The sequence below is a fragment of the Carettochelys insculpta genome, chromosome 13, assembly GCF_033958435.1.
Source record: "Carettochelys insculpta isolate YL-2023 chromosome 13, ASM3395843v1, whole genome shotgun sequence".
Classification (NCBI taxonomy): Eukaryota; Metazoa; Chordata; order Testudines; family Carettochelyidae; genus Carettochelys; species Carettochelys insculpta.
In genome coordinates this window covers 11,252,890-11,277,793 of record NC_134149.1, presented here as the reverse complement: position 1 = coordinate 11,277,793, position 24,904 = coordinate 11,252,890, and the positions used below count along the sequence as shown (strand labels likewise).

The 24,904-nt window shown below is 43.8% G+C and overlaps 1 protein-coding gene across 2 annotated transcripts in view; it reads right to left on the bottom strand.

Moving 5' to 3' along the window:
* Positions 1 to 24,904, bottom strand: part of MAMLD1 (mastermind like domain containing 1) — a 385,137-nt gene that overhangs the window by 39,459 nt on the left and 320,774 nt on the right. For both annotated transcript variants that reach the window (XM_075008014.1, XM_075008012.1), the window contains exon 2: positions 1,663 to 3,345. In XM_075008014.1, coding sequence (XP_074864115.1) covers positions 1,663 to 3,288 — 1,626 coding nt within the window. In that variant the 5' untranslated portion in view covers positions 3,289 to 3,345. The remainder of the gene's footprint in view (positions 1 to 1,662; positions 3,346 to 24,904) is intronic.

The following is a 24,904-nucleotide window of genomic DNA, read 5'->3' as shown; positions in this document are numbered from 1 at the left end:
GCAATCCCTCACTCTCAGCTGGAGGAGCTCTTACCTGATGATCCAGCACACAGCTTTAGTGTGTGCTTCACTTTAAGAGGACAATAAGCCTCACTGATGACAACAGGATTACTCAGATGTAGGATGATTCGACAGCAAGTGTGAAAAATTGGGACAGCAGGCGAAAAGGCAGCAGGTACTTATATATGACAAAGTCCAAAATAATGGGATTGTCCCTATAACATGAGGACAGCTGGTCACCCTACTTACATGCTTAAATTATACTAAACTCTTTGCTGAATCAGGGCCTTTTATCTGTAGGCTGTTTTTTTTTTTTTTGTTAAACTGGTTTAATGCCTAATCAACAACTGAAGTGCAATGAGTTTCAGTCCTTCAGCCTGCTTGAAGTAGATGCATCATACATAATAAGGGACCACTGAGAGCACACTCATTGAAAAAGGGTGAGTCAGTCCTGAAATGGCCGCTGTGGAAAGCAGCTACATTTAATTACCACTCAGCAACTGACATTTACCAACAGCTACCTTGTTTCTTATTCTTAGTAAAGGAAAAGGCTGTGGTAGCTAAGATATTACAATGTGGGAACTGCCGGCACACTCTGGACGTTTGAAAGCTGACCACTCTACAGGGAAGAACAAAGAAACTCTCAACTTTGCGTCTCATTCCTCAGCTAACCCCAACAGCACCTCAGAGACCAACCTCCACTCTTCTGAATGCTGGCCAATGATCAGCAATTAGACTCCTTGCCAGTTGGTGTCTGGTCAGAGTCCACTGTAATCAATAACACAGTGCGACGGATTCAACTGCCAGAGTTTTGCTTCTGGTTAGCAGTGCACTTCATTGTGACTGTGAGGCTAAGTTTTTATTTTAACTGCTTTGTTTCCCTTGTGCCTGAGCCCAGAGAGCGAACTCTATTCCTTTAACTCTCCCTGGGTAATGATGAACGTCTTCTCAGGTCAGGTAGGGTACAGACAGATGTTACTCAGCACCTTTTTCCAGGAGAGGTTACTCAAGAGAAATGAATGACATTTCTAAACCCTAATGGCTGTGGTCACTTGTCCAGCTCTACCTAGGGAAGGGTGGGTACTCACCAAAAGGAGGCCATATTTGATGAGTTTTGGTAACAGATATTTCAAGGCTACCTCCTGGTTACTCAAGAGCTGCACTGTTTGATTGATTTGACTTACCAGGGCCATTTGTGGCTTCGCTTTCCATCCCACTTGAGCCTCCCTGGCTTCAGAACTGTAACTTGGGGTGAAATTTGGTCCAGGCTATTAAACATTCCTTTAGCAGAATGCAACAGGCGATGGAAACTCCATCATGTGTATCTCTTTCCAGCTACGAGAATAAGCTAACGATAAGGGCAAAACTATTTACTTAGGAAGCGATGTAAGAGGTTTGAGACATTTGTTGTACAAGGGTGTGAAACAATCCAGTCAGCCTGGGGGAACAAGTAGGATGTGCATGATGGAATTACATAGTGTTTTAGGTGAAAAGCAAATGAAATTACTCCCAAATACCCCAGGACTTGGTTGTCATTATGTCAATGCCCAATCCATGGACTTACTGATGCTATATTTGAAGCAGAGCAGTAGGGGAGAAAAAACAACAAAACACACTAGTATTTTCACGTAACCCACTTATCACAGAAGAAACTGTTCTCACCTGTCTGGGTTGAGACGGCAAAGCAGCAGGCTGCATGTGTCTCTGCATCCGAGGCGGCTGCATCAGCTGTCGAAGATGCTGCTCGAGGAACTGAGTGTTATTAGCTTGCGGAGACTGTTGTGTGGCTGGCGCTTGCTGCTGTTGTTGGAGATAGTGAATGAGAGATTGCTGCCCTGGCCCAGAACTCATGGCTGACATCTTTGGAGTTGCTGACTCGGACACAAAATGAGACAGGGGTTTGGTGTTACTGAAAGAAAACTGGTCTTGGGTAACAGGATTCTCATTCTGCAAGCCATTGGATGGCTGTGGCATAATTATGTTCATGTTTTTGGACTGGTTTGTAGTCATCAATTTAAAAAGAGAGCTTTGCATGCTGGTGGGATTGCTGGTGGCAGTCATGTTAGGAATTAATGTGTTTTGCGGACTAAATGGTTGCTGGTGTAGAGCTGGGCTGGACAGTTTTTCTGGCCGGTAAGGTGGGGAGGGCCCAGTCGTCGTGGAGGCCATGCTGGAAACCAAATTGTTCTGTGGACTTTTAATGTTGTTGGTCGGGAGGCTGGTGGAAGTCATGTTAGACAGCATGGAGTTCTGGGGACTGAAAGGCTGCTGGTTAAGTGCAGGACTGGAAAGCTTCTCTGCCCCATATGGTGGGGAAGGCCCACTGGATGGGTTGTTACCGGAAGCCATGCTTGAAAGCAGAGTGTTCTGAGGACTCTGAATATTGTTTCCTGGTAAACTACTAGAAGCCAAGCCAGACACCATGACGTTTTGAGGACTGAAAGGTTGATGGTGTGGGGATGATCCCGGCCTGTAAGGTGGAGAAAGACCTGGAGTGGACATGGCTGGCCAGGTGGGAGCCTGTATTGGTTGTTTAGTAGTAGACACTTGTTTGCTTGCTGCCAACTGCTTAAGATGCTGTGCATGCCAGTTAGATCCAGGCATGTTGGACATGGGTACTGGCAGAATAGACTGTGCCTGGTTCTTATTCTGTACTGCTGAAGAGATGGGTGATGCCACAGCTTTGTTTGGGGGAGGAACTGGATAGTTGGCCCCAGCAGATGAAGGCCTCATTTGAGGTGATCCTCCATTTGTTGGATTGCAACCTGGAGAAAAGTCTTTATTCGCAATGTGGTTCTCCAAGTGAGGTGCCTGCGGGGAGGACTTTGTCGTGCTGGCAATGCTTGACTGTGGATGGCTCAGGCTAAGTGGCTCTTCAGCTTTGCTTCCCAAGATTTTCTCAAGATCCAGCTCATTAGGAGAAGGATCAGGCATTTTTGTCAGCTCTTCTAACAGATCTTGCAGTTCTTGATCTACAGATTGCATATTGTTTCCTTTCTCGTCATAGTGAACAACATTATTCTGTCCACCTATTGTCCCTTTCTGTCCTATTTCTGTGTTGGGTGGTACTGAAAATGGAGAACCAATGCCACTGCCGTTCATGTGATTGTTTTCGAGTAGCACTGAATGACCAGCTACTCCCATGGAAGAAGTGCTGTGATTGGCGGAGAATGGAGAGTTTTGCATATCTGGACACGACACGTTGGGATTGGTATCCTGGCCCATAGACAGAGTTACATCATCAAGACAGAGTCTCTTATTGTCGCTTGGGAAAATAACATCGGGCATGCCACTGGAAGCAGGAGAGCTGTCATCTTCCAGTTTTCTCTTAATGGATCCCTGTAACTGCAAGAACAGGACACATTATTGGCTTTATATCACATTCTACAGTTGCAAAGCGAAACACTGAGACGCAGCAAAACTTAAAATTAAAACCTTTCAATAAAAATAGACGCATTGGGTCAAAGTCAACCAGGATTTAAGTGGATGAAATTGTACAAAAATCAACATAGTTGCATCCAGTCAGACAAGTGCCACATTTATCATGTTATTCTTAAACCAGATGTTAAAACTGTAAAATATTGTCTCTCTTGAGTATAACAGAACTTTATAAAAATAATTTCTAGTGCCATTTCAATGAAGACATTATGCTCCCTACATAGCACACATGCCAACATTTTTATGGACACTTTTTTGTTTTGTTTTGTTTAAGCAATGGTAAAGTTGAATAGAATGGAGGGTTAAAGTGGTTTACCCACTGCCAACGATGGGTACTAAATTCAGACCTGAGAAAGCGAAACTATTTTACAATCGCTAAGGACAAGGCATCTGAATAATCAACACTTTCTAAGCAAAGCAAAACCAGCCTCAAATACCTAAACAAAGTTTAAACTTTTAAGAACTGCAGCCGGAAGATCTTTCAGACTTCACAAACCCCAAACAGCTAAAAATCTTAACTTCTGTTTTTTATAAATCCAGGCTAGCCTCAGCTTTGCTCATCTGAAGGGCTACGGCTGCGTCACAATACATACAGCGTTTGCCAAATACAAAAAGACACGTGAAAAACTTGATGCTCCCTAAACCTTGAATTACAAATCCAGTAACCTTGATAAATATGATCACACCTTATGTTAAGAAAGTGAAGCTGAAAACAATGGGTCCTTAACGGTCCATTGGCATGACATGCCAGTCTTTTCTAAGCGTAATTATCTGCAGTCCTCGCTTTAATGAACAAGGCTTGTGGGTCATAGGATTAATCAGCCATTAACACTGCAGCTTCAAGTGAAAGGCATTACAAGTATGTTATTATTTATCAAGTGAGAGAAATTGTATTGTGGAAGTTACTAAATACTAGCAGGCAAATAACTGTCTTTTACTAGATGGAGGTGTAGTGCCTACCATATGGAATTTGATCTTAGCCAGGGACCGTAGGAGCCACCATCATACAAATAAGACATAACAATAAAATAAACTGGACTGAGACTTTTTGTTGATAAAACTGGGTGCAGTTTGGTTGTGACTCTAGGGAAAATGCCCCTGTATTCTTGCAGAAGTGTTATGAGATTGTTTTAATAACCACAGATGGTTGAGAGGACCTCATCTTTTTTGTAGATCTCTCTCTCTCAAAAGGAGAAGTGCATGTTTGAAACGCTTATCTTATTTCTGTCTGAGTGTCTTGCATGTGTTGCAGACTGAGTAATAGAAAGAGCTATACTTGCTTATAATATGATGCCGTTGCATGCTTCTACCACCTTGCCTGCACTAGACAGGATCTGTGAATTGCTCTAGTAGCATACCTTTCTAATGGAGGAAGCTAGTTAATGTAGCTTATACCTGTTTCCTGAACAAAATAAAAACCTAGACAGGCAAAAGGAGTCTTTTCTTGGTATAACCGTGTCTTCAGTAGTGCTTCTGCTGCATTGGTTAGTGGTTTGATTTTTATTTTTTTAGCTAGTTAGTTAGTTCCCTCATGTTCCTAACTAGTGCGGCTAGGCCAGCAAAGTGTGCTGATTGTGGACTACACGGGTGTGACTGTATTGTGCACTGAAGTGTTGCAATCTAATTGCCCTGTGTGGTTGATGCTGGGGCCAACTAGCTACCTTTTAGTTTGCAGAAGCTGCAGCCATCTGGGTCAGTTAGATCACACACTTCGATGCTGTCTGCAATAGCCAGCCCTTGGTCCACATTGCAGCCCAGTTTCAACATATTGTAATTTGTAGACCAGGCCTGGGAGAGGCTTGCAAGAAATGGCAACTTTAAATTACTCCTCAAAGAGCTTAGGATCCAAAAGAACAAACAAAAGTTAATCTTCTTATCTCTCCAGTTAGGTGGATGGGGAGGAAGGGCAGCTGTTAATGGGTACCTGTAGTATCATTTGTCTGCAGACAAGGCTTAAAATCATCATGAAATCTAGGTGGTGCAAGGCCTCCACTTTCTCAGCGTCCAGCTCAAAGAGATTTGGAGGAGAGTGAGATGGCAGAGGATCAGTCTGGTGGTGGTGTTCCAGGGTTTTGTGGTAAAGGGGAATACCTGTGAGTATGGTGGTTCCTGCTCATGTTTTGGATGGAGTTGGTCTACCCTTTGCATACAAAAGCCTCATTTGTGGCCTAGGCCAAGAAAGACTTTTTCATTCTCTCAGACACGGGCCTTAATCACAGTGATCCATGGTTTTGTGACCTCCCAACTGCATTACCTAAATGGGCTGTACATGGGCTGCACTTAAATACAACTTGGAAGTTCGAGTTGGTGCAGAATGCAGGCACCTCCTTGTTGAATTTGTTAATTCAACACATAGCAGTTCTTTGAAACTTTACTGGATTCCTGTTGTCTTTTGGCTGTGGTCTATAGATAATCATGACATTTGATTCCTGACTGTCAGAGAGACAACCTCTCTCCTTGCCATACCCAGTGACAGCTAAATCACTCAGGGGTTCTGGCAGAGCACAGTCAGTGCAGAACTGTAGGTTGTCACTTGCTTATTCCATTGAACTGATGCAGACTGTTTGGTGATCATTAGAGAATGGCACGAGTCCTAGGTCTGATGATGGATGCGCTGCAAGGTGGAAGACCAGTTGTTTGCCTTTTTTTTTTTTTTTAAATCTGACATGTCCCTTTTCTTGCTCTGAGAAAAATGGGCTAAGGTTGTATGTGTGAACAGACATTGCCCATTCTGTCTGAGACATTCATGGAAGGCAATTTATGCAAGCAATTTAAACATTCTTATTATCAATTTAAGCAAGCACATTTAGAGAACATTTAAGTTCTTTTTTCGCATCTCTAAAATAAAATCATTGCATCCAAACCAGCACCCCAGAAAATGCTGGCCAGGAAAACTGGGTGGTGCCTTTTATACACACCCAGCTGAATTAGTGATCTGGCTGTCCTGGTCAGCACTTCTTTTGTCTGGGACATTCTTTTGTTCTGAGTCTATTGCACAGATTTTCGACTTTCAGAACACTTAAAATAGCAGTTTAACTGTTGCACTGGGGAGCAAGTGTGAAGGGAACAGGAAAACCCCATTACCACCTTGGATTACTAGAAGCAGACTTGCATAGATGAAGGCCAGAATTTTCAGAAGGGCTCAGCATCCACAGGGGATTTTTAAAACCACTCAGCACTCTGGGTGCTGAACTCTTGTGGAAAATCTGGCTGTAAGCATCCCAATGGGACCTGCTGAGTGCAGAGTTTGGCAGACAACCAAGACCTTATATAGATTCCTAAACTGGAGCTGAGATCATCTGAAAATCCATCCCAACTAAGTACTAATCCCTTGAAAATCTGCCTCTATGTCTCAAGGAACCCAGTAGCACATGAGCTTTTAAAATTGCTTTTTTTGTAGAATAAAATGTCTGCGGTTTTATTTTGTTTGTTTTTTTTAAATAAGCAAAAGAGCTTGGCATTTCACTTTCACAGTGAGTATTTGCATCTAGTGTCCATAAAACACACAGGACCAAATTCACCTCTGGGTGTGAGTGCCACTCCACTGAATTCAGCATTCACTTACGGCAGGTCTGATATAGCTCCATATCTGCAATACCACCTTAGAAAGATGCCAAGCAAATAAAAGATGGCAGTGTTAAACCAGGGACCTCTTTATTGGTTATCAGCTGGGTGTGGAAATCTGTCTTTGCATATATTATCTATTATATTATATTATGGTACGCTGAAGTATTCCATGCTCAAGTACACGATTCATTAGTCATTGACAGTACACACTATGCTGCTTTGGTATCTCTGTTATGAGCCTGCTAGATTTTCCTTCCCAACTCCCTAAATCCCATTTGAATGCCTTCACTGGAAAATGCAGTGCATTAACATGCCGCTGTGGCAGTTCTGACAAGTACAGGGGAGAGAAATTCAGCTTCATGTTGCAGAGACGCTTGCTAGTTTAGCTAATCTGATTGCAGTGGCAGCAGAGAGCAGACGCTGTGCTGGGACAGCCATATCCAGGAGCCACTGGGTGAACTAATTCAATCAGCTGCTCATTGCAGGCCCTTATCAATCAAGTTATTAAGGGGCAGCTCTAGAACAAGACTTCACAGAGGTGCATATGTGGCCTTAGACTTCTTTCTTCACTTTACTGCTAGTTTCTCTTGCCTGGCATTGGCTCCTCCTCGGGGAAGGGTTTTTATTAGCACAGTTCTCACCCACTTTCCTTTGTGATACTTTTTGAGATCACTTTTCATTATCTGGCAACAAATGAATGAGAGCAGCAATGGAAATGGGTTCTGCCCCATTCTGTGCATGCTATTATGCAGGAAGGCACTGTTTGGCAATGAATGCATGTATATAAATAATTGTGCTGGTTGACTACTGTACACAGCTAATTCTGTAAAAGCTTCATTCATACACACAAACAAGGACTAAATAGACAAGCAACCAATGTGCTCTCATGTGACCTTGTGAAAATTCATTAAAATGCATTAGCGCACACATGATAACCTCTTAAGAAATATTTGGGGAACAAGGGTCGCCCTTCTGATTTTTGCCAAATTAAATGATGAAGTCTCTGTTATCTCTGGTCTGCTTTTAAAAATCAAGACTATGGCACTGTCCCCGTTTTACTTTTATCTCAGAATGAGAAGTGATGTTTCTGGGAAAGGCCAAAAGTTACGAACAAGTAGCACTGTTAACTCATAATGGTAGTATAATGAGAATAAATAATAACTGTTTACACTACTCCTTCCAAGGAAGCTTTACAGCTGTGGTTATAAATATCTAATCTGTCACACACACACTGTAAGGAGAGAAACAATTCTGTCTGTGTGTGCAGGCACATGCTGCAATCTCAGTGGTGGAAGGAATGAAGGGCAGACTCACCGAGAGAGACAAAGCCAGATGTTCCCTGCACCAGCCCTAGACTTGAGCACCCACTTTAGATCAACTGAGGGCTGCACTGGGCTCTTATCAGGACCCTGATGGGCTACGCCTAGTTAAAATGGATATGGAGGCAGAGCTAAGCTGTGGCTACAGAGGTTATCCACACCCAGGTGCAGCATCACCACAGTGGGACCTGCTGTCTCTCCATTTATCATTAGTATTTTAATCGTGGGAATTCCCACCCTGGCCCAGGCACCTTCCAAACACACAGAGGAAGACCAGGTCCCTCTAAATTTCCCCGCCCATGGGTGGAATAAATTTTGTTATGTGCACTGAGGTATGCACTGATGTGCACCGTCTGTGGATAGAAAAATTAGAGGGAACGCTGGCATCAAAGGTAAAGGGAGAAGGCCCTGCGGGAAATACATGTTGTCAGCTGTGCTCAGTTTACAGGGAACACTGGTCCCTGTCCTGCAGGGCTTAATCCAGAGCAGAGAGAGTTGCAGAATGCAAGCATTAAACATGGAGGCAGAACAATCAGGCTGAGAGGAGAGACAGGTAGCATGACTCCCTTTGTTAAAGCACCTCATTGAATAAGCCTCCCTCCCCTGGCTCTTTGCCTAGTCATTGAGCTTCATTTCTTTCTTTGAAAACAGGAGTTTAGTTACCCAGGCAAGCCAACCTCTCCCTCCCCTACAGCCAGCCGGCACTGACTCCCTGCCCACCCAGCCTCTGAAAGGAATGTGCTGCCATGGGGCTAATACTCTGTGGGGCTTCATTTCTCCCAGCCTGGCTGCCATCCATCCCAGCCTCCCCAAAGAAATGCACCCAAGCTATAGCGACGATGAGAGGTTCTTAATTTAGGTCAACGCTAGGCAGAGATCCCATTAGGGAGAATAAAGAACTATGGATGAGTAATAACAGAGAGGTAGCTGTGTTAGTCTGCACTCCAGCAAAACAAAGCAGCTGAAATGTAACACTTTAAAGACTAACAAAATGATTTATTCATTATGGATGAGTAAGACAGTTCTGCCCAGCTTTTACAGCACACTGCAGAGTCAGGCGCTGATTTCTGGCAACCATAGGACATCGAGGGCAGATTCCTGACCTTTGACTCCAGCAGGGCCTTCGCCCTCCTCCCTCGACGCTGGTGTACCCTCTAGTTTTCTACTCCCATGGGCAGAACAAATTTCATGTGCACATGTGCACAACCAATAAAAACACATGCTGCCTGCCATGGGTACTCTGCTAATCATCTGGGAAGCACCTGAATCTCTCCTGGGGGGCTGCCCAAGCGCTCAGCCTATGGGGAACACTGCCTGATGCCCCTCCCCCCAAACTGGTTACTATTTAAAAAAGAAACCTCGACCCGCTAAACATCCAGACATAAAAATCCAAAGGGAAGATGTGAAACATCAATTCTACTGCATTTTTATCAGAGCGACTACATGGCCAGCAGGTACACGGGGCACGAGGAAATGAGCCTGGGTACGTAAGCTTCACTTCCAGCAACCCTGCTGTGGTCGATCTCCTGGAGTTCCATTTAGCACTTCTAGTAGGGATGCGCTAAATCAAACCTACAGGGAGCCTGTGTTGGCACCAGTCCTCTGCCCCTGATTAGGGGTAAGGAAAGTTGATGGGAATGAATGCACTTGTCGACCTCTCTTCGTGGAGATGGCTGGAATTGCGTCCCTTAATTCGACCTTCTGCTGTGGTGTAGAGCTGCCCAAAAGAAACAGTCAACACACTTCATGGAACAAAGTCACTGAGCTCCCTTGTGCCACATTAGCAACGTCCAATCAAATGCATTGCCGTTTGTTACCTTTTGCTACTGAGTGATTAACGTGTTCAGATTTGTATTTGACTCAGGCAGGGCTGTGCTTAAGCTGCGGCAGCACACCTGAGCTGCTGTAGTGCTTTAGTGAAGACGCTACATTGCTGATGGGAAAGCATCTCCCATTGGCATAGTTAATCTACCTCCCCGAGGGGGAGCAGGTATGCTGAAGGGAGAAGCTCTCTCCTTGACATAGGGTTAGGTCGGCATAAGTGCAGCACTCAGGAGTGTGATATTTCACCCTCCGAGCAACATAGTTACACAAATATGAATTTATAGAGCAGGCCTGGCCTTGGCCCATATAAAAGTTACTTCTGGGATAAACTAGAATAGTGGCTTCTTTAGCTCAGCTAGTGCAGCCCTCACCTCTGAATACGGGGGATCCCCCAGCAGGGCACTTAAAGGCCTGTTAGAAACTCTTCAAAAATCTCTTTTCAATTATTTTTTATTCCTCTCAGGCACCCAGGGTATCTGACCATGGCAAGGAATTTAATATGCAACCGATTGGTTTCCACGCCTGTATACCCTGACCCCTACTGGAAGGAATCAGAACTGCTCATGTGTGTGCCATAGTCCTTACACTGCTAACAGCTAAAGGTAATTTTCCTTGAGCCAAAAACTTTGAGAGACTTGTGTTTTGGAAAGAGCATCTTTAGTTCTATCCCCACTGCTAGCAGGTGACTGGGCAGAGTTATGGCCTGCCATGCAACTACAAACAGGAACTCCTCACCAGCCACAGATTTGGAACTTTTGACAAATAAACACAACTTGGTAGAAACAACAACTTCCATTGATTATCACTGGGTTTGATTTGATCGACACTATCAATAGAACACCCACACAGCCTGCTTCGAGTGGGAGACCAGCCTGAGAGGAGGCCACCATTTGGAAAGAGGTGACTGGTGAGGAGGGCACTTGGGGGCACTGGTCACATGACTGCCTCCCCATCCTGGGAAAGGGTCAGGACAACTCCCTCTCTACCTCAGGTCCCATCTCTCCCCATACTTGCTCCACCCCCTCACTGCCTCTTCCTGACTTTGCTCCACCTCTTCCACAAAACCCTTCACCCAACCCATGGGGCCCAGAGGGAGTAGCAGGGCAGGGGCGGGTCTGGGGCCGGCAGTTGGGATCCAAGCTGCCCCACACACACTCACTGGCAGCAGCAGGGGAAGCAGAGCAACGAGCCCCCAGCTTACTCTGCTCCTCAGCTGCATCACTCCACTTCCCACCGGTGAGTGCTGGAATGGTCCCTCCCTGCCCCTGAGTGATGCAACAGAAGAGCAGAGTGAGCTGGGGCCACATTGCTCCACTGTTCCTGCCACTGCCAGCAAGTGTGTGGGGGGAAGAGAGCCCATCCTTGCTGGGGGCACCAGACCCTCCTCCCACTATTCCCCACAGCCATTGGCCCCACTGGCTATTGGCCAGCCCCTTCTTCCTACTGCCCATGGTGTCTAAAAACACATGCTTCCCCATACACTTTGCCCCTAATTTTGAACCCAACCATAACCTGAGCCCAACTCATGCTGGACTCCTCTTTGGTAACGATCTCGCCCTCTTGCATCTCCACTCCCTCTGCTTTTACCCTGAACATCGTACAGTAGTGCAGCGAGCTTGCTTCCTCTCTCAGTTTCATAGCACCACTCACTGCAAACACACCCGCTGGGATTTGCAAAGGGGCTGAAGAGAGTCAGTCTTCCAGCTCTCACTGGAAGTCATTGAAAGCTGACCCCCCCCCATTTAAACATCCCAGTTTCAATGACATTTATGTAGGTTCCTTTGGTTATAGTCAGGAGACAGTCCAGCTGTTAAAGGAGAACCAACCAGCAGGAAGGAAGCTAGACTTTCTAAGTAGCCATCAGCATTTTCCAGACTTCTGAGAGCTTTCCACAAAAAGTTCCCTGGGCAAGAGAAGGTGTTTCAGAAATCTCAAGAAATCAGATCATCAACTAATTAACTGCCGAAGATATAAAGTGTCTGACTAATGGTGAGGGGGAGTGTGCTTAACTTTTGAGGAGAAGATCTAGGCAACCTCTACGCAGGCTAAGCAGAATGGAACAGCTATACTAGGACACATTGAATTGCAAATTTTAACACACTCCCAGGGCTCCATGGATATATCTTGTTTACAGCATGGATCAACAGGCAGTGATTGATCCAGTGTGGGTCAATTTATCATGTCTAGTACAGACACAATAAATCAACCACCAAGCACTTTCCCTTCAACTCCATTACATTACCAAAATGGGAGGAGTTAAGGGAGTTGACAGGAGAGTGTCAGCTGTTGACTTACGGTGGTGAAGGCACCTGGTAAGCAGACCTAAGTATGTCAACTTCAGCAATGTTACCGACGTACCTGAAGTTATGTACCTTAGGTCAACGGCCCATGGTAGTACAGAGAAGGCCCAAGTTTAAGCAACTGGAACCACAGTTTTTCTTTCAACAACCACTGCAAATTGTGTGATTATAGGGTTGGTTGGTTGGCTTTTGAAGATAAAATAATAATCTGCACCTTACTTAACTGAGCTGACTGGCATATGCACCTCTCTTGTTTGCTTTGAATGCTAGACACTATCAAAACTAGAAGTGGTATGCACTTGCCTGCAGCAAACTGTTTGCAGCACTCCAGCATCAAAACTTCAGTCTCTGTGGCTTCAACAAACTTTGATGAGAGCTACCAACACATCGGCTCAAAATGTTTCTATCTGCTCAGGCAAAAGCAGCCATGTAATTTGAAAATTAAACTGGCAATTTTCCATTTACACAGATGAAGTTCATGGAATTCTTTAACTCACTGTAAATGAACACATTGGAAGGATTTGCACCTCTGTAATGACTCATGATTCCACAATTCAGATGTAATTTAACAATCTCCTAAACCATGAAGACTCTCCGTTGAAAGAAAGATAAGAAGTCCACTGGGTATTTTATGACAAAGTGCTATTACCATGAAGTGGACAGGCTATGTAGTCATGTTTTAGAAAACAGCAATGGTTACTTAGGCAAGGACCAATGCACCTCCTGTAGGTGTGATATCGGCTGTCTTAGGGCATATGGACAGAGGAAAAAATTCAGACAAGATGCTCAGTTGCAGATGTGTTCAAGGAGTCATGGGGAGTAGCCGCATGACAGTCAGTTTAGGAAGAACCTGTCACCACATTAAGATATAAACGTGCATGGCATATTCCTGAGTATCGGTTCTGTGTGGCCATTTGCAATCTGGTGGCCAAATAATTACAGGGCTACATCCAAGAAGAAATACCTCCTCCTGAACAGAGAACAACCTAAGAAACCACAGAGGCCCTAGCAATGTTAAGGGCTGTTTTTTTGTTTCAAAGGGGTAGCCAAGTTAGTCTGTATCTTCAAAAACAACAAGAAGTCCTGTGGCACCTTATAGACGAACAGATATTTTGCCCACGAAAGCTTATGCTCCAAAATATCTGTTTGTCTATAAGGTGTCACAGGACTTCTTGTGTTTTTTGTTTGCTTGCTTGCTTTCATTTCTTTTTTTACCCAATGTAAAAAACAGACCTTTTCCCCCAGCATGTTAGAATCCTGCATGGACACGGTTAGTTTTAAGTCTTCTATTTTGTTTTAATTAAGGCAGGGTTACAATAAAACATTAACACATTATCGTCAGTCTGCATAAAAGTTGAGTGACCATTCATAACATTATTGATACCATTATTATATAATGGCAGTAAATCTTGTACAAAGTATGCATCATGTAATGAATGGAGACGCAGAAGTTACAGTTTGCCAAGTATGATAACCCAGGTTAAATCTGTGTATCAGCCTCAGCTCTAAAAGTATCAGTTTTGGCTATGTGTGTTTGTATTTCAAATGGGGTTGTTCTTGGGGTAACATCCACACAGTTATCTATATCCAGTTTCACCAGCCTGGTATGAATGGACTATTCTAGCTTCACAGTTATTCAGAAGAATTAACTCTCCAGAGAGCTCTTCGAGAAGATGGCTCAGAGAGCAAAGACCCAATGGCTACCCTTGTGATTCAGGAAAGCACATAAGGCCATGTGATGTAGACATTTGACCCCAGACTACATCTTTTTTAGTAGATTTTCATATGCTGGGGGTTTGTTTGGGACAGTAAATATCCATGCACATGGCAGAAGATATAAAAGAAACCAGAGACATCTCCCTTTTGACTTATTTATGTTCCAATTCTCTGGACTTAAAGGAGTTTTTTGAACAATGGACTGGGAATCTTCCAAGCTTTTGGAAATTACCAGAGATAGTTACCAACCCACTATGATCCTGATCCATGAACAATGAAAATCACTTGTATGTACAGGTTAAACCTCTCTAGTCTGGCACCTCCAGCTTCTGACTGGTGTAGAACTAGAGAATTTGTCAAACCACAATAAATCAATATTGTTTAGCAGCATTACCAACACTTCCACTGCTTACTGGGCTCCTAGAGGACATTTAGGGGTAAATTAGAACTAAGTAACGGCACAGAACACCAAGAGCCAGGACTGCTGGCTCTAAACATACATAATGGGACCGCAGGAAACTTTGCCACACTCATGTTAAGTGAACATCCGGCTAATTAAAATCATGCTGGACCACAGATTTTGCTGGACTAGAGAGGTTCAACCTGTATATGATTCAAATTTTTAGTTAGTTAACTAAGGATTGGCTGAAAGTTAGGTATTTGGGTAAGATCTGAAATACACTGTGACCTGGCCCCTCTCTCTCTCTAAGAGTCTGATCCTTTGGGATTGGAAAAACCTTAAACAGTGAATAGGCCTATCAGTAATCTCTGACTATATATTAGACCTGTTTGCCTGGAGGAGAGCCAAGGGCTCGAATCCCAAAAGGGGACTGTGTTTGCTTCTGGTTAACCAGCGTTGTGCTGTAGAAACTCCTTTGTACTTTGTTTGGTGAATGGAAATACAGAATTAACCACCTCTTTTTATCTAACGTGTTTCTGACAGCCTGCCCTGAGTGTGACATTCTCAGCGTGATCCACTCCACGCACCCAATCACAACGCTACTTATTCAGTAACAGGTTAACAGTCACAGAACCTGGCTAAAGATTCTGGCTTGCTGGCTGGACACCCGGGCTCTCCGAATGCTCTAATAGGATTCACCACATTTCTAACTAATTTTTTTACAGGGAGGGAATGTTAGTTACTATAGGGAAGTAGATTTGTGGACACACAGTATGTTCCCACTTGTTAGTTTATAATGGATACATGAACTTTGCTGTTTTCCAAACAAAGATATACAAGAATCCACTCAAAGGTATATACAGTTTTTATCATCTCAGAGTCCATCCTTGCACCCCCAGAAGTCAATGGTAAAGTTACTTTAGTGATACAGGATCAAACTCTTCTCTTCCCATTTTTAGCATCAGTCACTACATCTGGATTACTCACTCTTCAGACCAATCTTTGTCTGATCACATCAAATCAGAGGGACCCATAATGGTATTTTTTTTAAGAAAAAAGCCTTTTCTTTCTGAACTTTTATCAGCAACCAGAGTGTTGTCATTTTATTGCTTTAGGTTTGCATTACAAAAGTAGCAACTATTAACCCCCACTAAAAAAAAAGTGCCTAATCAGATTTATCTTTCCAGCTGACAATCTGCTTCTGCTGCATAGCTTCAGTCTATGACAGACAGATTAAGGTTACATTGTGAAAGCCTACAACAGGACAGTTTCCTGTACCAAAAACCTGTGATGATCACAGCCTCTGTTCCTACATCAAGCTGCAACAACTCTGAACACACAGACACTTTACCAGTTAACTATAGCTGCATGCTTAAGTTATGACTCTTTCTATCACTTCCTGAACTCCAATCAGTCTTCTGCCCTGAGTAACCTTATAGCAGTGTAATCCCAACTGAAACTACTTAGAACTACAGGGTTCAGCTGGTAAATGCAAAAATCCAGCACATCCTGGTTGGTAGAAACAAAGATGTAGTCTGAGAACATGCCCACCTAAGCCAACTGGAAATGCACCATGGATTGCCAAGAAGTATCTTCTTTAGTCAAATAAGCGTTACATTTTCTTTAATAGGCTTTTGCATATAAAAGCTTGAAATCTTTTACAAACATTACAAGAAAAATACTAAGACACCAAGGGAAGTGATTGATTTTTTTTCCATGTTGACATTGGTGCCTAGAAGATTATCTGCAAACACGAAGTTTATTAAAAGTCAAAGACACAGATTGAACACAATCCGCAATAATCCAACTTTAAGAGAATAACAAACCAGTTTAGATATTGACATGCTTGTGTTCAGGTACATCACTTAGGAAAAGTTATACACAGAGTTAGTTACAGAAGGTCATCTATCAGTGAGTGAAATTGTCTCTCAGTGATGGAGAATTTAGGGCAGACTGTTAGAAAGGAGACCAACTGCCGTGTGCCCTGGATGCTGTGTGCCACTCAGGAGAGAGCCTCCTCTCATTGACACCAGTGTAGTATTAAATGATCTCACCATGGAGATCCAGGCCCACCCATTTCTTCTCATGTGTGACCAGACATATACATTGGAGGAATGAAAAAGGGAGTTAACCAATGCTGGCGCTGCTATTTGTCAGTAGGCTAGTCTGAATTACCAGTCTCATGTTAAAGGGCATGGCTACTCCCACGCAGCATAACAGCTCTGCTCCACCAACACTAATGCACAGGTCATACTAGTACATCCTTCTCTAAGACTTCAACTACTTTCTGTGCTCAATGCATCAGTTGTTAAACCACATAAAAATCTGCATTTGACAAATGCAGGAAGAGCAGGACACTGCCACTTACTCCTGTGTTATTCTGCTGGAAGGAGATTTCTGTACAGATTCCTCTCACTTAATCAAGTGAAGACCTAAGCAATCACATCATGCATATTGTTTAGCTGTAACTTTCACATTCCATTTAATGACAAGTGTCATTAACTAGACAGCTGCAGAAAGGAGCAGTTCTTTGCCTTTCTGTTTTTTTTTAAGTTGGAACACAGCATTTCTTTGAAATCTGCTTGTAACTCAGATCAATCTCAGACTCAACACTGTTTCATCGCTCTTACCTCAATTGCACCCCAAGTTAAATACCTGCAGTATCATTTTTATATATATTTATAGTCCATTCATTTCAAAGTCCTGTGGCACCTTTGTAGCCATTTTTTAGCCCACATTAATTTCTTGTGGCAATAGCCAGGACGGCAAAGTGTAGATACCATCCACTAAAATAAAAGGAATGAATTTGTTATTTAGGCCAATTGAAATTTTAAACATATTCTTTGTCTTTTTTTCCTACTTTCTAATGATGCACAATGATCATAAGTTAATAAGAACTAAATACTAGTGATGGAATGCACAACTCCTTGAATCAGAGCCCCTCACCAGATGACCAACTTTCCCCCTGCCCTGAGTTTTGCACTGAGTTTTGCTTTGGGTTATTTTTCTCTCTTAAATCCCAATGGTCAGAGCAACGCATAGACAGCCTCCTGTTGTTTCATCATGGCTGCATTTTGTCAAGGAGACGTGATTAGGGATTAAGCAGCCTGTAGTGAAAGCCTTTGATTGTGTCAAACTTGTAACCTGATTCTCCCCCAAATTCTCAGCTCCCATCAGATTTCAGGGTTAAGAAACACAGAGAATGAGGCATTTTTGGCTCAATGCCCAAAATATTTACACTTCACTATAGAAAAAGAACACAGGCTCTAACTTTACCTACTTTGTTGCACTTGAATGTTAAGGGTTATATGGCCTAATACTGCATCAGAACATGGGTTTGTACCTGCTTGCTATATTGAGAAACTAATGCATTAGTGAAATGTGAAAGCCTTGCTCAGGTTCACAAGGAGCAAAAGGGCTAGAGATGCAGTTTGAAGGTCTCTCCCCATTTCAAGACTGTGGGGTTCTAAAGATAATCCTAACCCTTTGAACCTCCACTTGAGAAACTCCACCTAACATACAATCTCTTAGTGTTTCTGTATTGCTACTGCTAACCTGACCAAAGGCATAGGGTAAATGGGGTGAATAGGAGAGGTAGTTTGCAAAACTCTCTGTCACATTCACCTTTCTTTAGGCTCATCTAAAATCTTCTGTGGGTTTGTGCCCTGACAGTCACTTGGAGTGTCAAAGTACAAACAATCCCAGAAACTTGAAGTGTAACTATGAACGCTGTCCTATTTTAAAGTACAACCATAAAACCAGTCCAGCTTCGAGTGTAAGGCTTATGAGCCTGAGTAGATTCCTTGCTGAGCCTGGGCTGAGTGGAGAATTTATAACAAGACAGGAAGCAGTCATATTTGGTGTGGTTTGGGGTCTGGCTGTGACTATGTTGCTCTGCTCTAACCACCTCTTTTCATCCTACCGGTTTCATCCTTCCCCACACAGCAGAGCCACCGGTCTCCTTACACAGTGTTTCTCAACCTTATTTTTTTTATAAAGTACCCCTTTTTAAAAAATTATAAGTACCCCCAGACTTCTCTCATGTACCCACCAGTTGAGAAACATATCCTAAGGTAATCTGAGGTCTTGAAACAAGTGCTATGCAACCTGTTCAGATTACTGCACCCTTTTCAGGCATCAGATCTGTTTTGTGTAACACCAAGTTACACCTCACTTAAAAACTTACATACAAAACCATGCAAAAATATCACAGAAGCCTGATACTAAAAACTTGCTGACGTTCTACCATCTTACTATCAAATACATGAACTGGAAAAGAAATATTGTACTTACATTTCAGCGTAAGGCATATGAAGCAGTAGAAACAAGTCATTGTCTGAATGAACTTTTACTTTGTACTGATTTTGCTAGTGGTTTTGATGTAACCCATTGTAAAACCAGACAAATACCTAGATGCATTGATGTATCCCCCGGAAGACCTCGGTGTACCCACAAGGGTACACGCACCCCTGGTTGAGAAACACTGTCCTGATATATCAACTAGAACTGAAACAGTCTGGTTGTATTTCTATCCGTCTACCTTCAACGTTTGGCCCTGGACCAACGGACTTGCACATGCGCTCATGCTCTCTCACTCACACGCACACACTTCCCCCTCCTCGAACAGGGGTTGTTACTCCCAGCTGCTGAAAGCTAGCAGGAAACTCAGAGCACATTTTTATTATAGGGCTCCCAAACCATAATGGCATTAAAAACTGTGGTTAAAAACTCTGGCCCTGTGAAAGCAATAGAAGATTTCAACATTGACTTCAGTGGGGCCAGGATTTTATTATAACTGAGAAATGGAGTAAAACAAAAAGCTTTCAGGATCTGGAGAATTATTCCCATCAGATCATAACAATGTTACAATGGAGAGAGGTGCAGTGGGTAAAATCTCTTTACAGGTAGATTCCCCTCTGTCCTACGGGCTCAGTGTTAATCACACATTCATCATTGCAAATTGACAACATAAATACTGACTTGTGCAAACAATGCTTGAAAAAAATGGTGCTCTAACTACGGAAATGAATTCACCATCCTTCCAAGCTTTCTCTCTTTCCAGATTTTATGTCAAAGCCTCATTTTTTAAGCCTTAGTTCAGCATTTATAAGGCCACCTGGCTGAAAGCTGTGAAGTGTAGCATGTTTCCACTGATTTTAAAACACTCTTTTTTAAATCTCCCATGTAAGTATATATAAGAAGCTGTTTGCTACCTACTGTGTTAAAAGATGATTTATCAGATTATGTAGGAAAAATTTCACTACGTGGAATCTTAAAGAGTCTGACTTTAATCCACTCAAAAATGGTATTTTTATCTTTTAAAGCAAAATCTCTGCACCGCTGAGATAATACCAACCTTTACTCACACATCATGGTACCTGTTTGAACAATTAAGCCCATGATCTTGCACATACTTAACATTAAGCACACGGGCAGTCTGTTCAGATTTAGCTGTAGGTTCAAGCGTTTGCAGGATTTAATTCATATGTCCAGATTACACCTCTTTGTATAGTACCAAACAGCCCTAACAATGCTATATAATTGTGCAGTTAGACAGGTTTTGTTAGCATCACTGTGGCGAACTTTCCTCCTTAGATATTCATGTTAAAAACACTCCCACACAACACATCTTAGCCATAGTAGTTCGGTTGCATCGCCCTCTTTTCTCCCTTTCTTCAAACATGGCAAGAGAAAACAGACTAAGCAATGGGCCATTTTAGGGGTAACTGTGGGGAGCTTTGCCCAATACAAATCCCAGGTTCACCTTGAGCACAGCAGAAGGCTCCAAAGGATTCAGATGGGGCTCTATTGGCAATGCCTCTTATTACACATTGCAGCAATGGCATTTCAGCCAGATTACAGGCTACAGAGGAGGGATAGCTCAGTGGTTTGAGCACTAGCCTACCAAGCCCAGGATTGTGAGTGCAATGCTGCAGTGGTTATTCAGACATCTAGGGCAAATAGATTTTAAAAAACAACAGCCAGGAATAGTGCTTGCTACTGGCAGGACACTGCACTGGATGGATGACCTCCCCCCCGGCCAACACATACCAGGTCCCTTCCATGTGTATCTCCATAAAACAGGACTCCAGTTCATCATGTGGTAAACAGTGAACAACTTACCCTTTCTCTGCTGGCACTTGTCAAATTGTTTCCACACAGATGCATCTAAATCAATTATCTGTTGAACTGCTCTTACCCAGGCAGGTAGTACTCAGAGGCACTGAGACCTCAAACTAGGCTGAGTGAAGTCTCTGCTCTACAGCCTTAGCTGAGGGCCAGCTGGCCTTTAGTTCATTTGGTACAGTGGAGGGCTTTAGACCCTATACTAGCAGGTTCACTCCCTGGTGCTGGCAACTTGGATCTGTTGGTGTTACAATTGGTGCATTGGCCAGGAAGAACTGCTGGAAGGTCTCAGAAGCTTGGGACATGCTTCCTGAGCCAAGGGAAACATGTAGTAGTCAGAGGCATTGAGATCTCATACTAGGCTCAGTGAAGTGTCTGTTCTACAGCCTCAGGTGAGAGCCAGCTGGCCTTTAGCTCACAGGGTAGAGTGCAGGGCTTTAGCCCCTATGTTCACAGCTTCTATTGCTGGTGCCAGCAACCCGGGTCTAACAGCATTACACACCTCTTGAGTGCCAAGCATCATGCTGGAGGGGGTAGAAATCTGCTTACTGGTTTTGCAGCCAGACTGGAGTTCAGTGTTCCCTGTAAACTGAGAGCTCAGGTGGCCACCCAGGAGATTCAGGTGCCACCCAGCTGATTAGCAGAGCATCCACAGCCACCCAGAGTGGGCAGTATGTGCTTCTAAGGGTGGTGCACATCCACACATGCCCTGCTGCACATAAAATGCATTCAACCCATGGATGGAAAAACTGAGCGGGAACATTGCTGGAGTTATCATTCATAACAGAAGTAGTTTAGAATACCCAGCATGTGGCTCTGTTCAGGATTACACCAGAGGGTCCAGTTCCTCTTCTGAAATCCCCATAAAAGGAGCTGGACAGGGAGGTGAGAGGAGGGCTCGAAACTTAAAGCTGACGTTGTGCTCAGCAACATAAATCAAATTAAGCAGTGTCAGGGGAACTCTCAATGGACTGTGCATGGCTGCCCACTTGTTCCTATTCCTTTCTCTTGCAGGGGTGGCTTTGAAAATGACTCTAGCATTACTAACCTCAGTCCATCGCAAGAGCAGCCAGTGGGCAGGGAGTATTTCAGTGTTTGGTATCTCAAGTATTTCAGAATTCCAGGTTTACCACAAAAGGAGAATAAAAGAGCCCCATAAGCAGCTGTGTTAATCAAACAATTGATATCTGTACCGTCAAAACCAAGAGTCTCTCCTCTCAGAGCTGGGCTGCCTGTGGAGACAACAGTCTGACACATTGATTTTCTGAGGAGCTACCTCTGGAATCCATCCATCATGTTAGTGGGTCAAGGCAAAGGGAATTACAGAAAGGAATCGTTTTTATTCATTAAGATTCTTGGCTGGGATTTTCAAAGAGCCTATGGGTACTAGGTGCCCAAATTCTGTTGAATTTCAATGGGATTTGGGACCTAATGCCCTTAGACCACTTAGAAAATCCAAACCGATGTGGATTTTATAAATGGCATCCTAGTCTCACCAGTGCCAGGTGCTGAACAGCTTAGTTAGGCATTCCACTTGTCTTCAGTGATCCAATAACTGAACACTATTAATTACTCTGTTTAAATTTTGAAAGATTAATACTTTGGAGGCGCCGTTTCCACAGAAAGGAACTTTTTCTGTTCAGCAGATTTCTCTTCCTTGACAACTCCCAGCTGTACAGTGATGTAATCTGCCCACTGCACAGTGGGGAAAACCCAAACTTTTGCATCTTGTGGGTGGGGAACAGGGATCGGGTGAAAAATGAGAAATCTTCCACTCCAGTGAGATCACCAGTTTGGGGGTGGGAATGAAAGGCATCAGAACTGTGTCGAGCCATGAGCCAGCTGCCTCGACTGTGGATGAGGTGTACAGGGTATTTGAGTAAAAACAGGGAATGCAGTGGCACTTTAAAGACTAACACATGAATTAGGGTGTTAGGGCATAAGCATTTGTGAGGGTATGTCTACATTTCACCTGGTAGGGATGCATGAAATTCAATTACCTGGCATTGGCCATCGACCCCTGCACTCCTCAATATCAGGAGGAGTAAGGGAGGTCACCAGAAGAGGATGGTTGGGTAAGTTAATTGTAGGTAAGTCGATTCTACCCATGCAATTGCCTTAACTAGAATTGTGTATCTACAAAGCTGCGTCTACACGTGCACGCTACTTCGAAGTAGCGGCAGTAACTTCGAAATAGCGCCCGTCACGTCTACACGTGTTGGGCGCTATTTCGAAGTTGAAATCGACGTTAGGCGGCGAGACGTCGAAGTCGCTAACCCCATGAGGGGATGGGAATAGCGCCCTACTTCGACGTTCAACATCGAAGTAGGGACGTGTAGACGATCCGCGTCCCGCAACATCGAAATAGCGGGGTCCTCCATGGCGGCCATCAGCTGGGGGGTTGAGAGATACTCTCTCTCCAGCCCTTGCGGGGCTCTGTGGTCACCGTGGACAGCAGCCCTTAGCCCAGGGCTTCTGGCTGCTGCTGCTGCAGCTGGGGGTCCGTGCTGCATATACAGGGTCTGCAACTAGTTGTTGGCTCTGTGTATCTTGCACTGTTTAATGAAAGTGTGTCTGGGAGGGGCCCTTTAAGGGAGCGACTTGCTGTTGAGTCCGCCCCGTGACCCTGTCTGCAGCTGTGCCTGGCTCCCTTATTTCGATGTGTGCTACTTTGGCGTGTAGACGTTCCCTCGCTGTGCCTATTTCGATGTTGGGCTGAGCAACGTCGAAGTTGAACATCGACGTTGCCAGCCCTGGAGGACGTGTAGACGTTATTCATCGAAATAGCCTATTTCGATGTCGCAACATCGAAATAAGCTATTTCGAAGTTGGGTGCACGTGTAGACGTAGCCCAAGTCACCTTTGATGCCTAGTGTACACCTGGCCTAAGATATAACTCAGTTCCTCAGATACTGAAGAGAAAACAGAAAAGGCAGGAATACAGAGATGGGAGTGTGACATCAGTGCTAATGAAATCAGAGTGGATGTGGTTCATCTCCAACAGAGATGAGAAGGTGGGAGAACCTGAATGGGAAATCACCTATTGTCATATGAATACCACTCCAGGTGTCTGTTTAATCCTTGGTTCACGGTGTCAGAAATTTGCATATGAATTCCAGCTCAGCAGTTTCTCCTTGCAGTCTGTTCTTGAACTTTTTTTTTTGGCCTGCGAATGGCAACTTGTAAATCAGAAACTGTATGCCCAGGAAGGTTGAAGTGCTCTCCCTTTGTAAATTGACATCCTTAATCTCTGACCTGGAGTCTGTTCTGGTATGGCTATGGTCTAAAGAAGTGGGTCTGTTAGTCTTTAAAGTGCTACTGGACTGCTTTTTTGTTTTGATAGTATATAGACTAACAGGGCTTCCTCTCTGTTATTAATCTCTGATCTGTGTCCGTTTTGCGTACAGACAGTCCGATTTGACCAATGTACATGGCAGAGGGGCATTGCATATATTAGTAGATGTGCACATGAATGAGCCACTGATGTTGTAGCTATGTGCTTAGGTCCTGTGATGGGGTCACTAAAATAGATGTGTGGACAGAGTTGGCAACAGGGTTTGTTGTTCCTGTGTTAACATATCTACTGAGGGGCTGAAATCAGTGGTGAGCATTTGTCTCAGACTGGTGGGGAAGGGAGGGCTGTCTGCCTCCCAAGGATTGTGACAATGAGGGATTTTCATCTAGGATAGGCTGTAGATCCCTGATGATGTGTAGGAGAGGTTTTAGCTGGATCTGTAGGTAACGGCTAGTGGTGGTCTGTTTTCTTTGTTGGGTCTGTCCCGTAGTAGGTGATGTCTGGGAATTCGCCTGGCTTTATCAATCTGTTTCTTAACTTCTCCATGTGGGTATTGTAGTTAAGGAATACTTGACAGAGATTCTGTAGGTGTTCATCTCTGTCTGAGGTAATCATTTGATATATTCAGAGTACATACCAGCATTGTCCAGGCTGGGGTAGGGGACAGAAAAATGACACATGGTTTGGGCTTTCCAAAGCTGCCTTTCTACCTGACTTAGGTTCAGTTAAATGAAAGGTTTCTTCCAACCTTAAGATATTATACAGTGAAATACCAGGACAAGGTTGTGGTCCTCTCTTCACTCATGGCTCCTGCTATTGAAGACAAGAGGTGTCACGACTGAACCCCTGTTTAAAAGACCCCAAAAGGTACAGGTACTACTGAAATGTGCCGACTTCTTTCTGAGCATTGCCAGTAAGT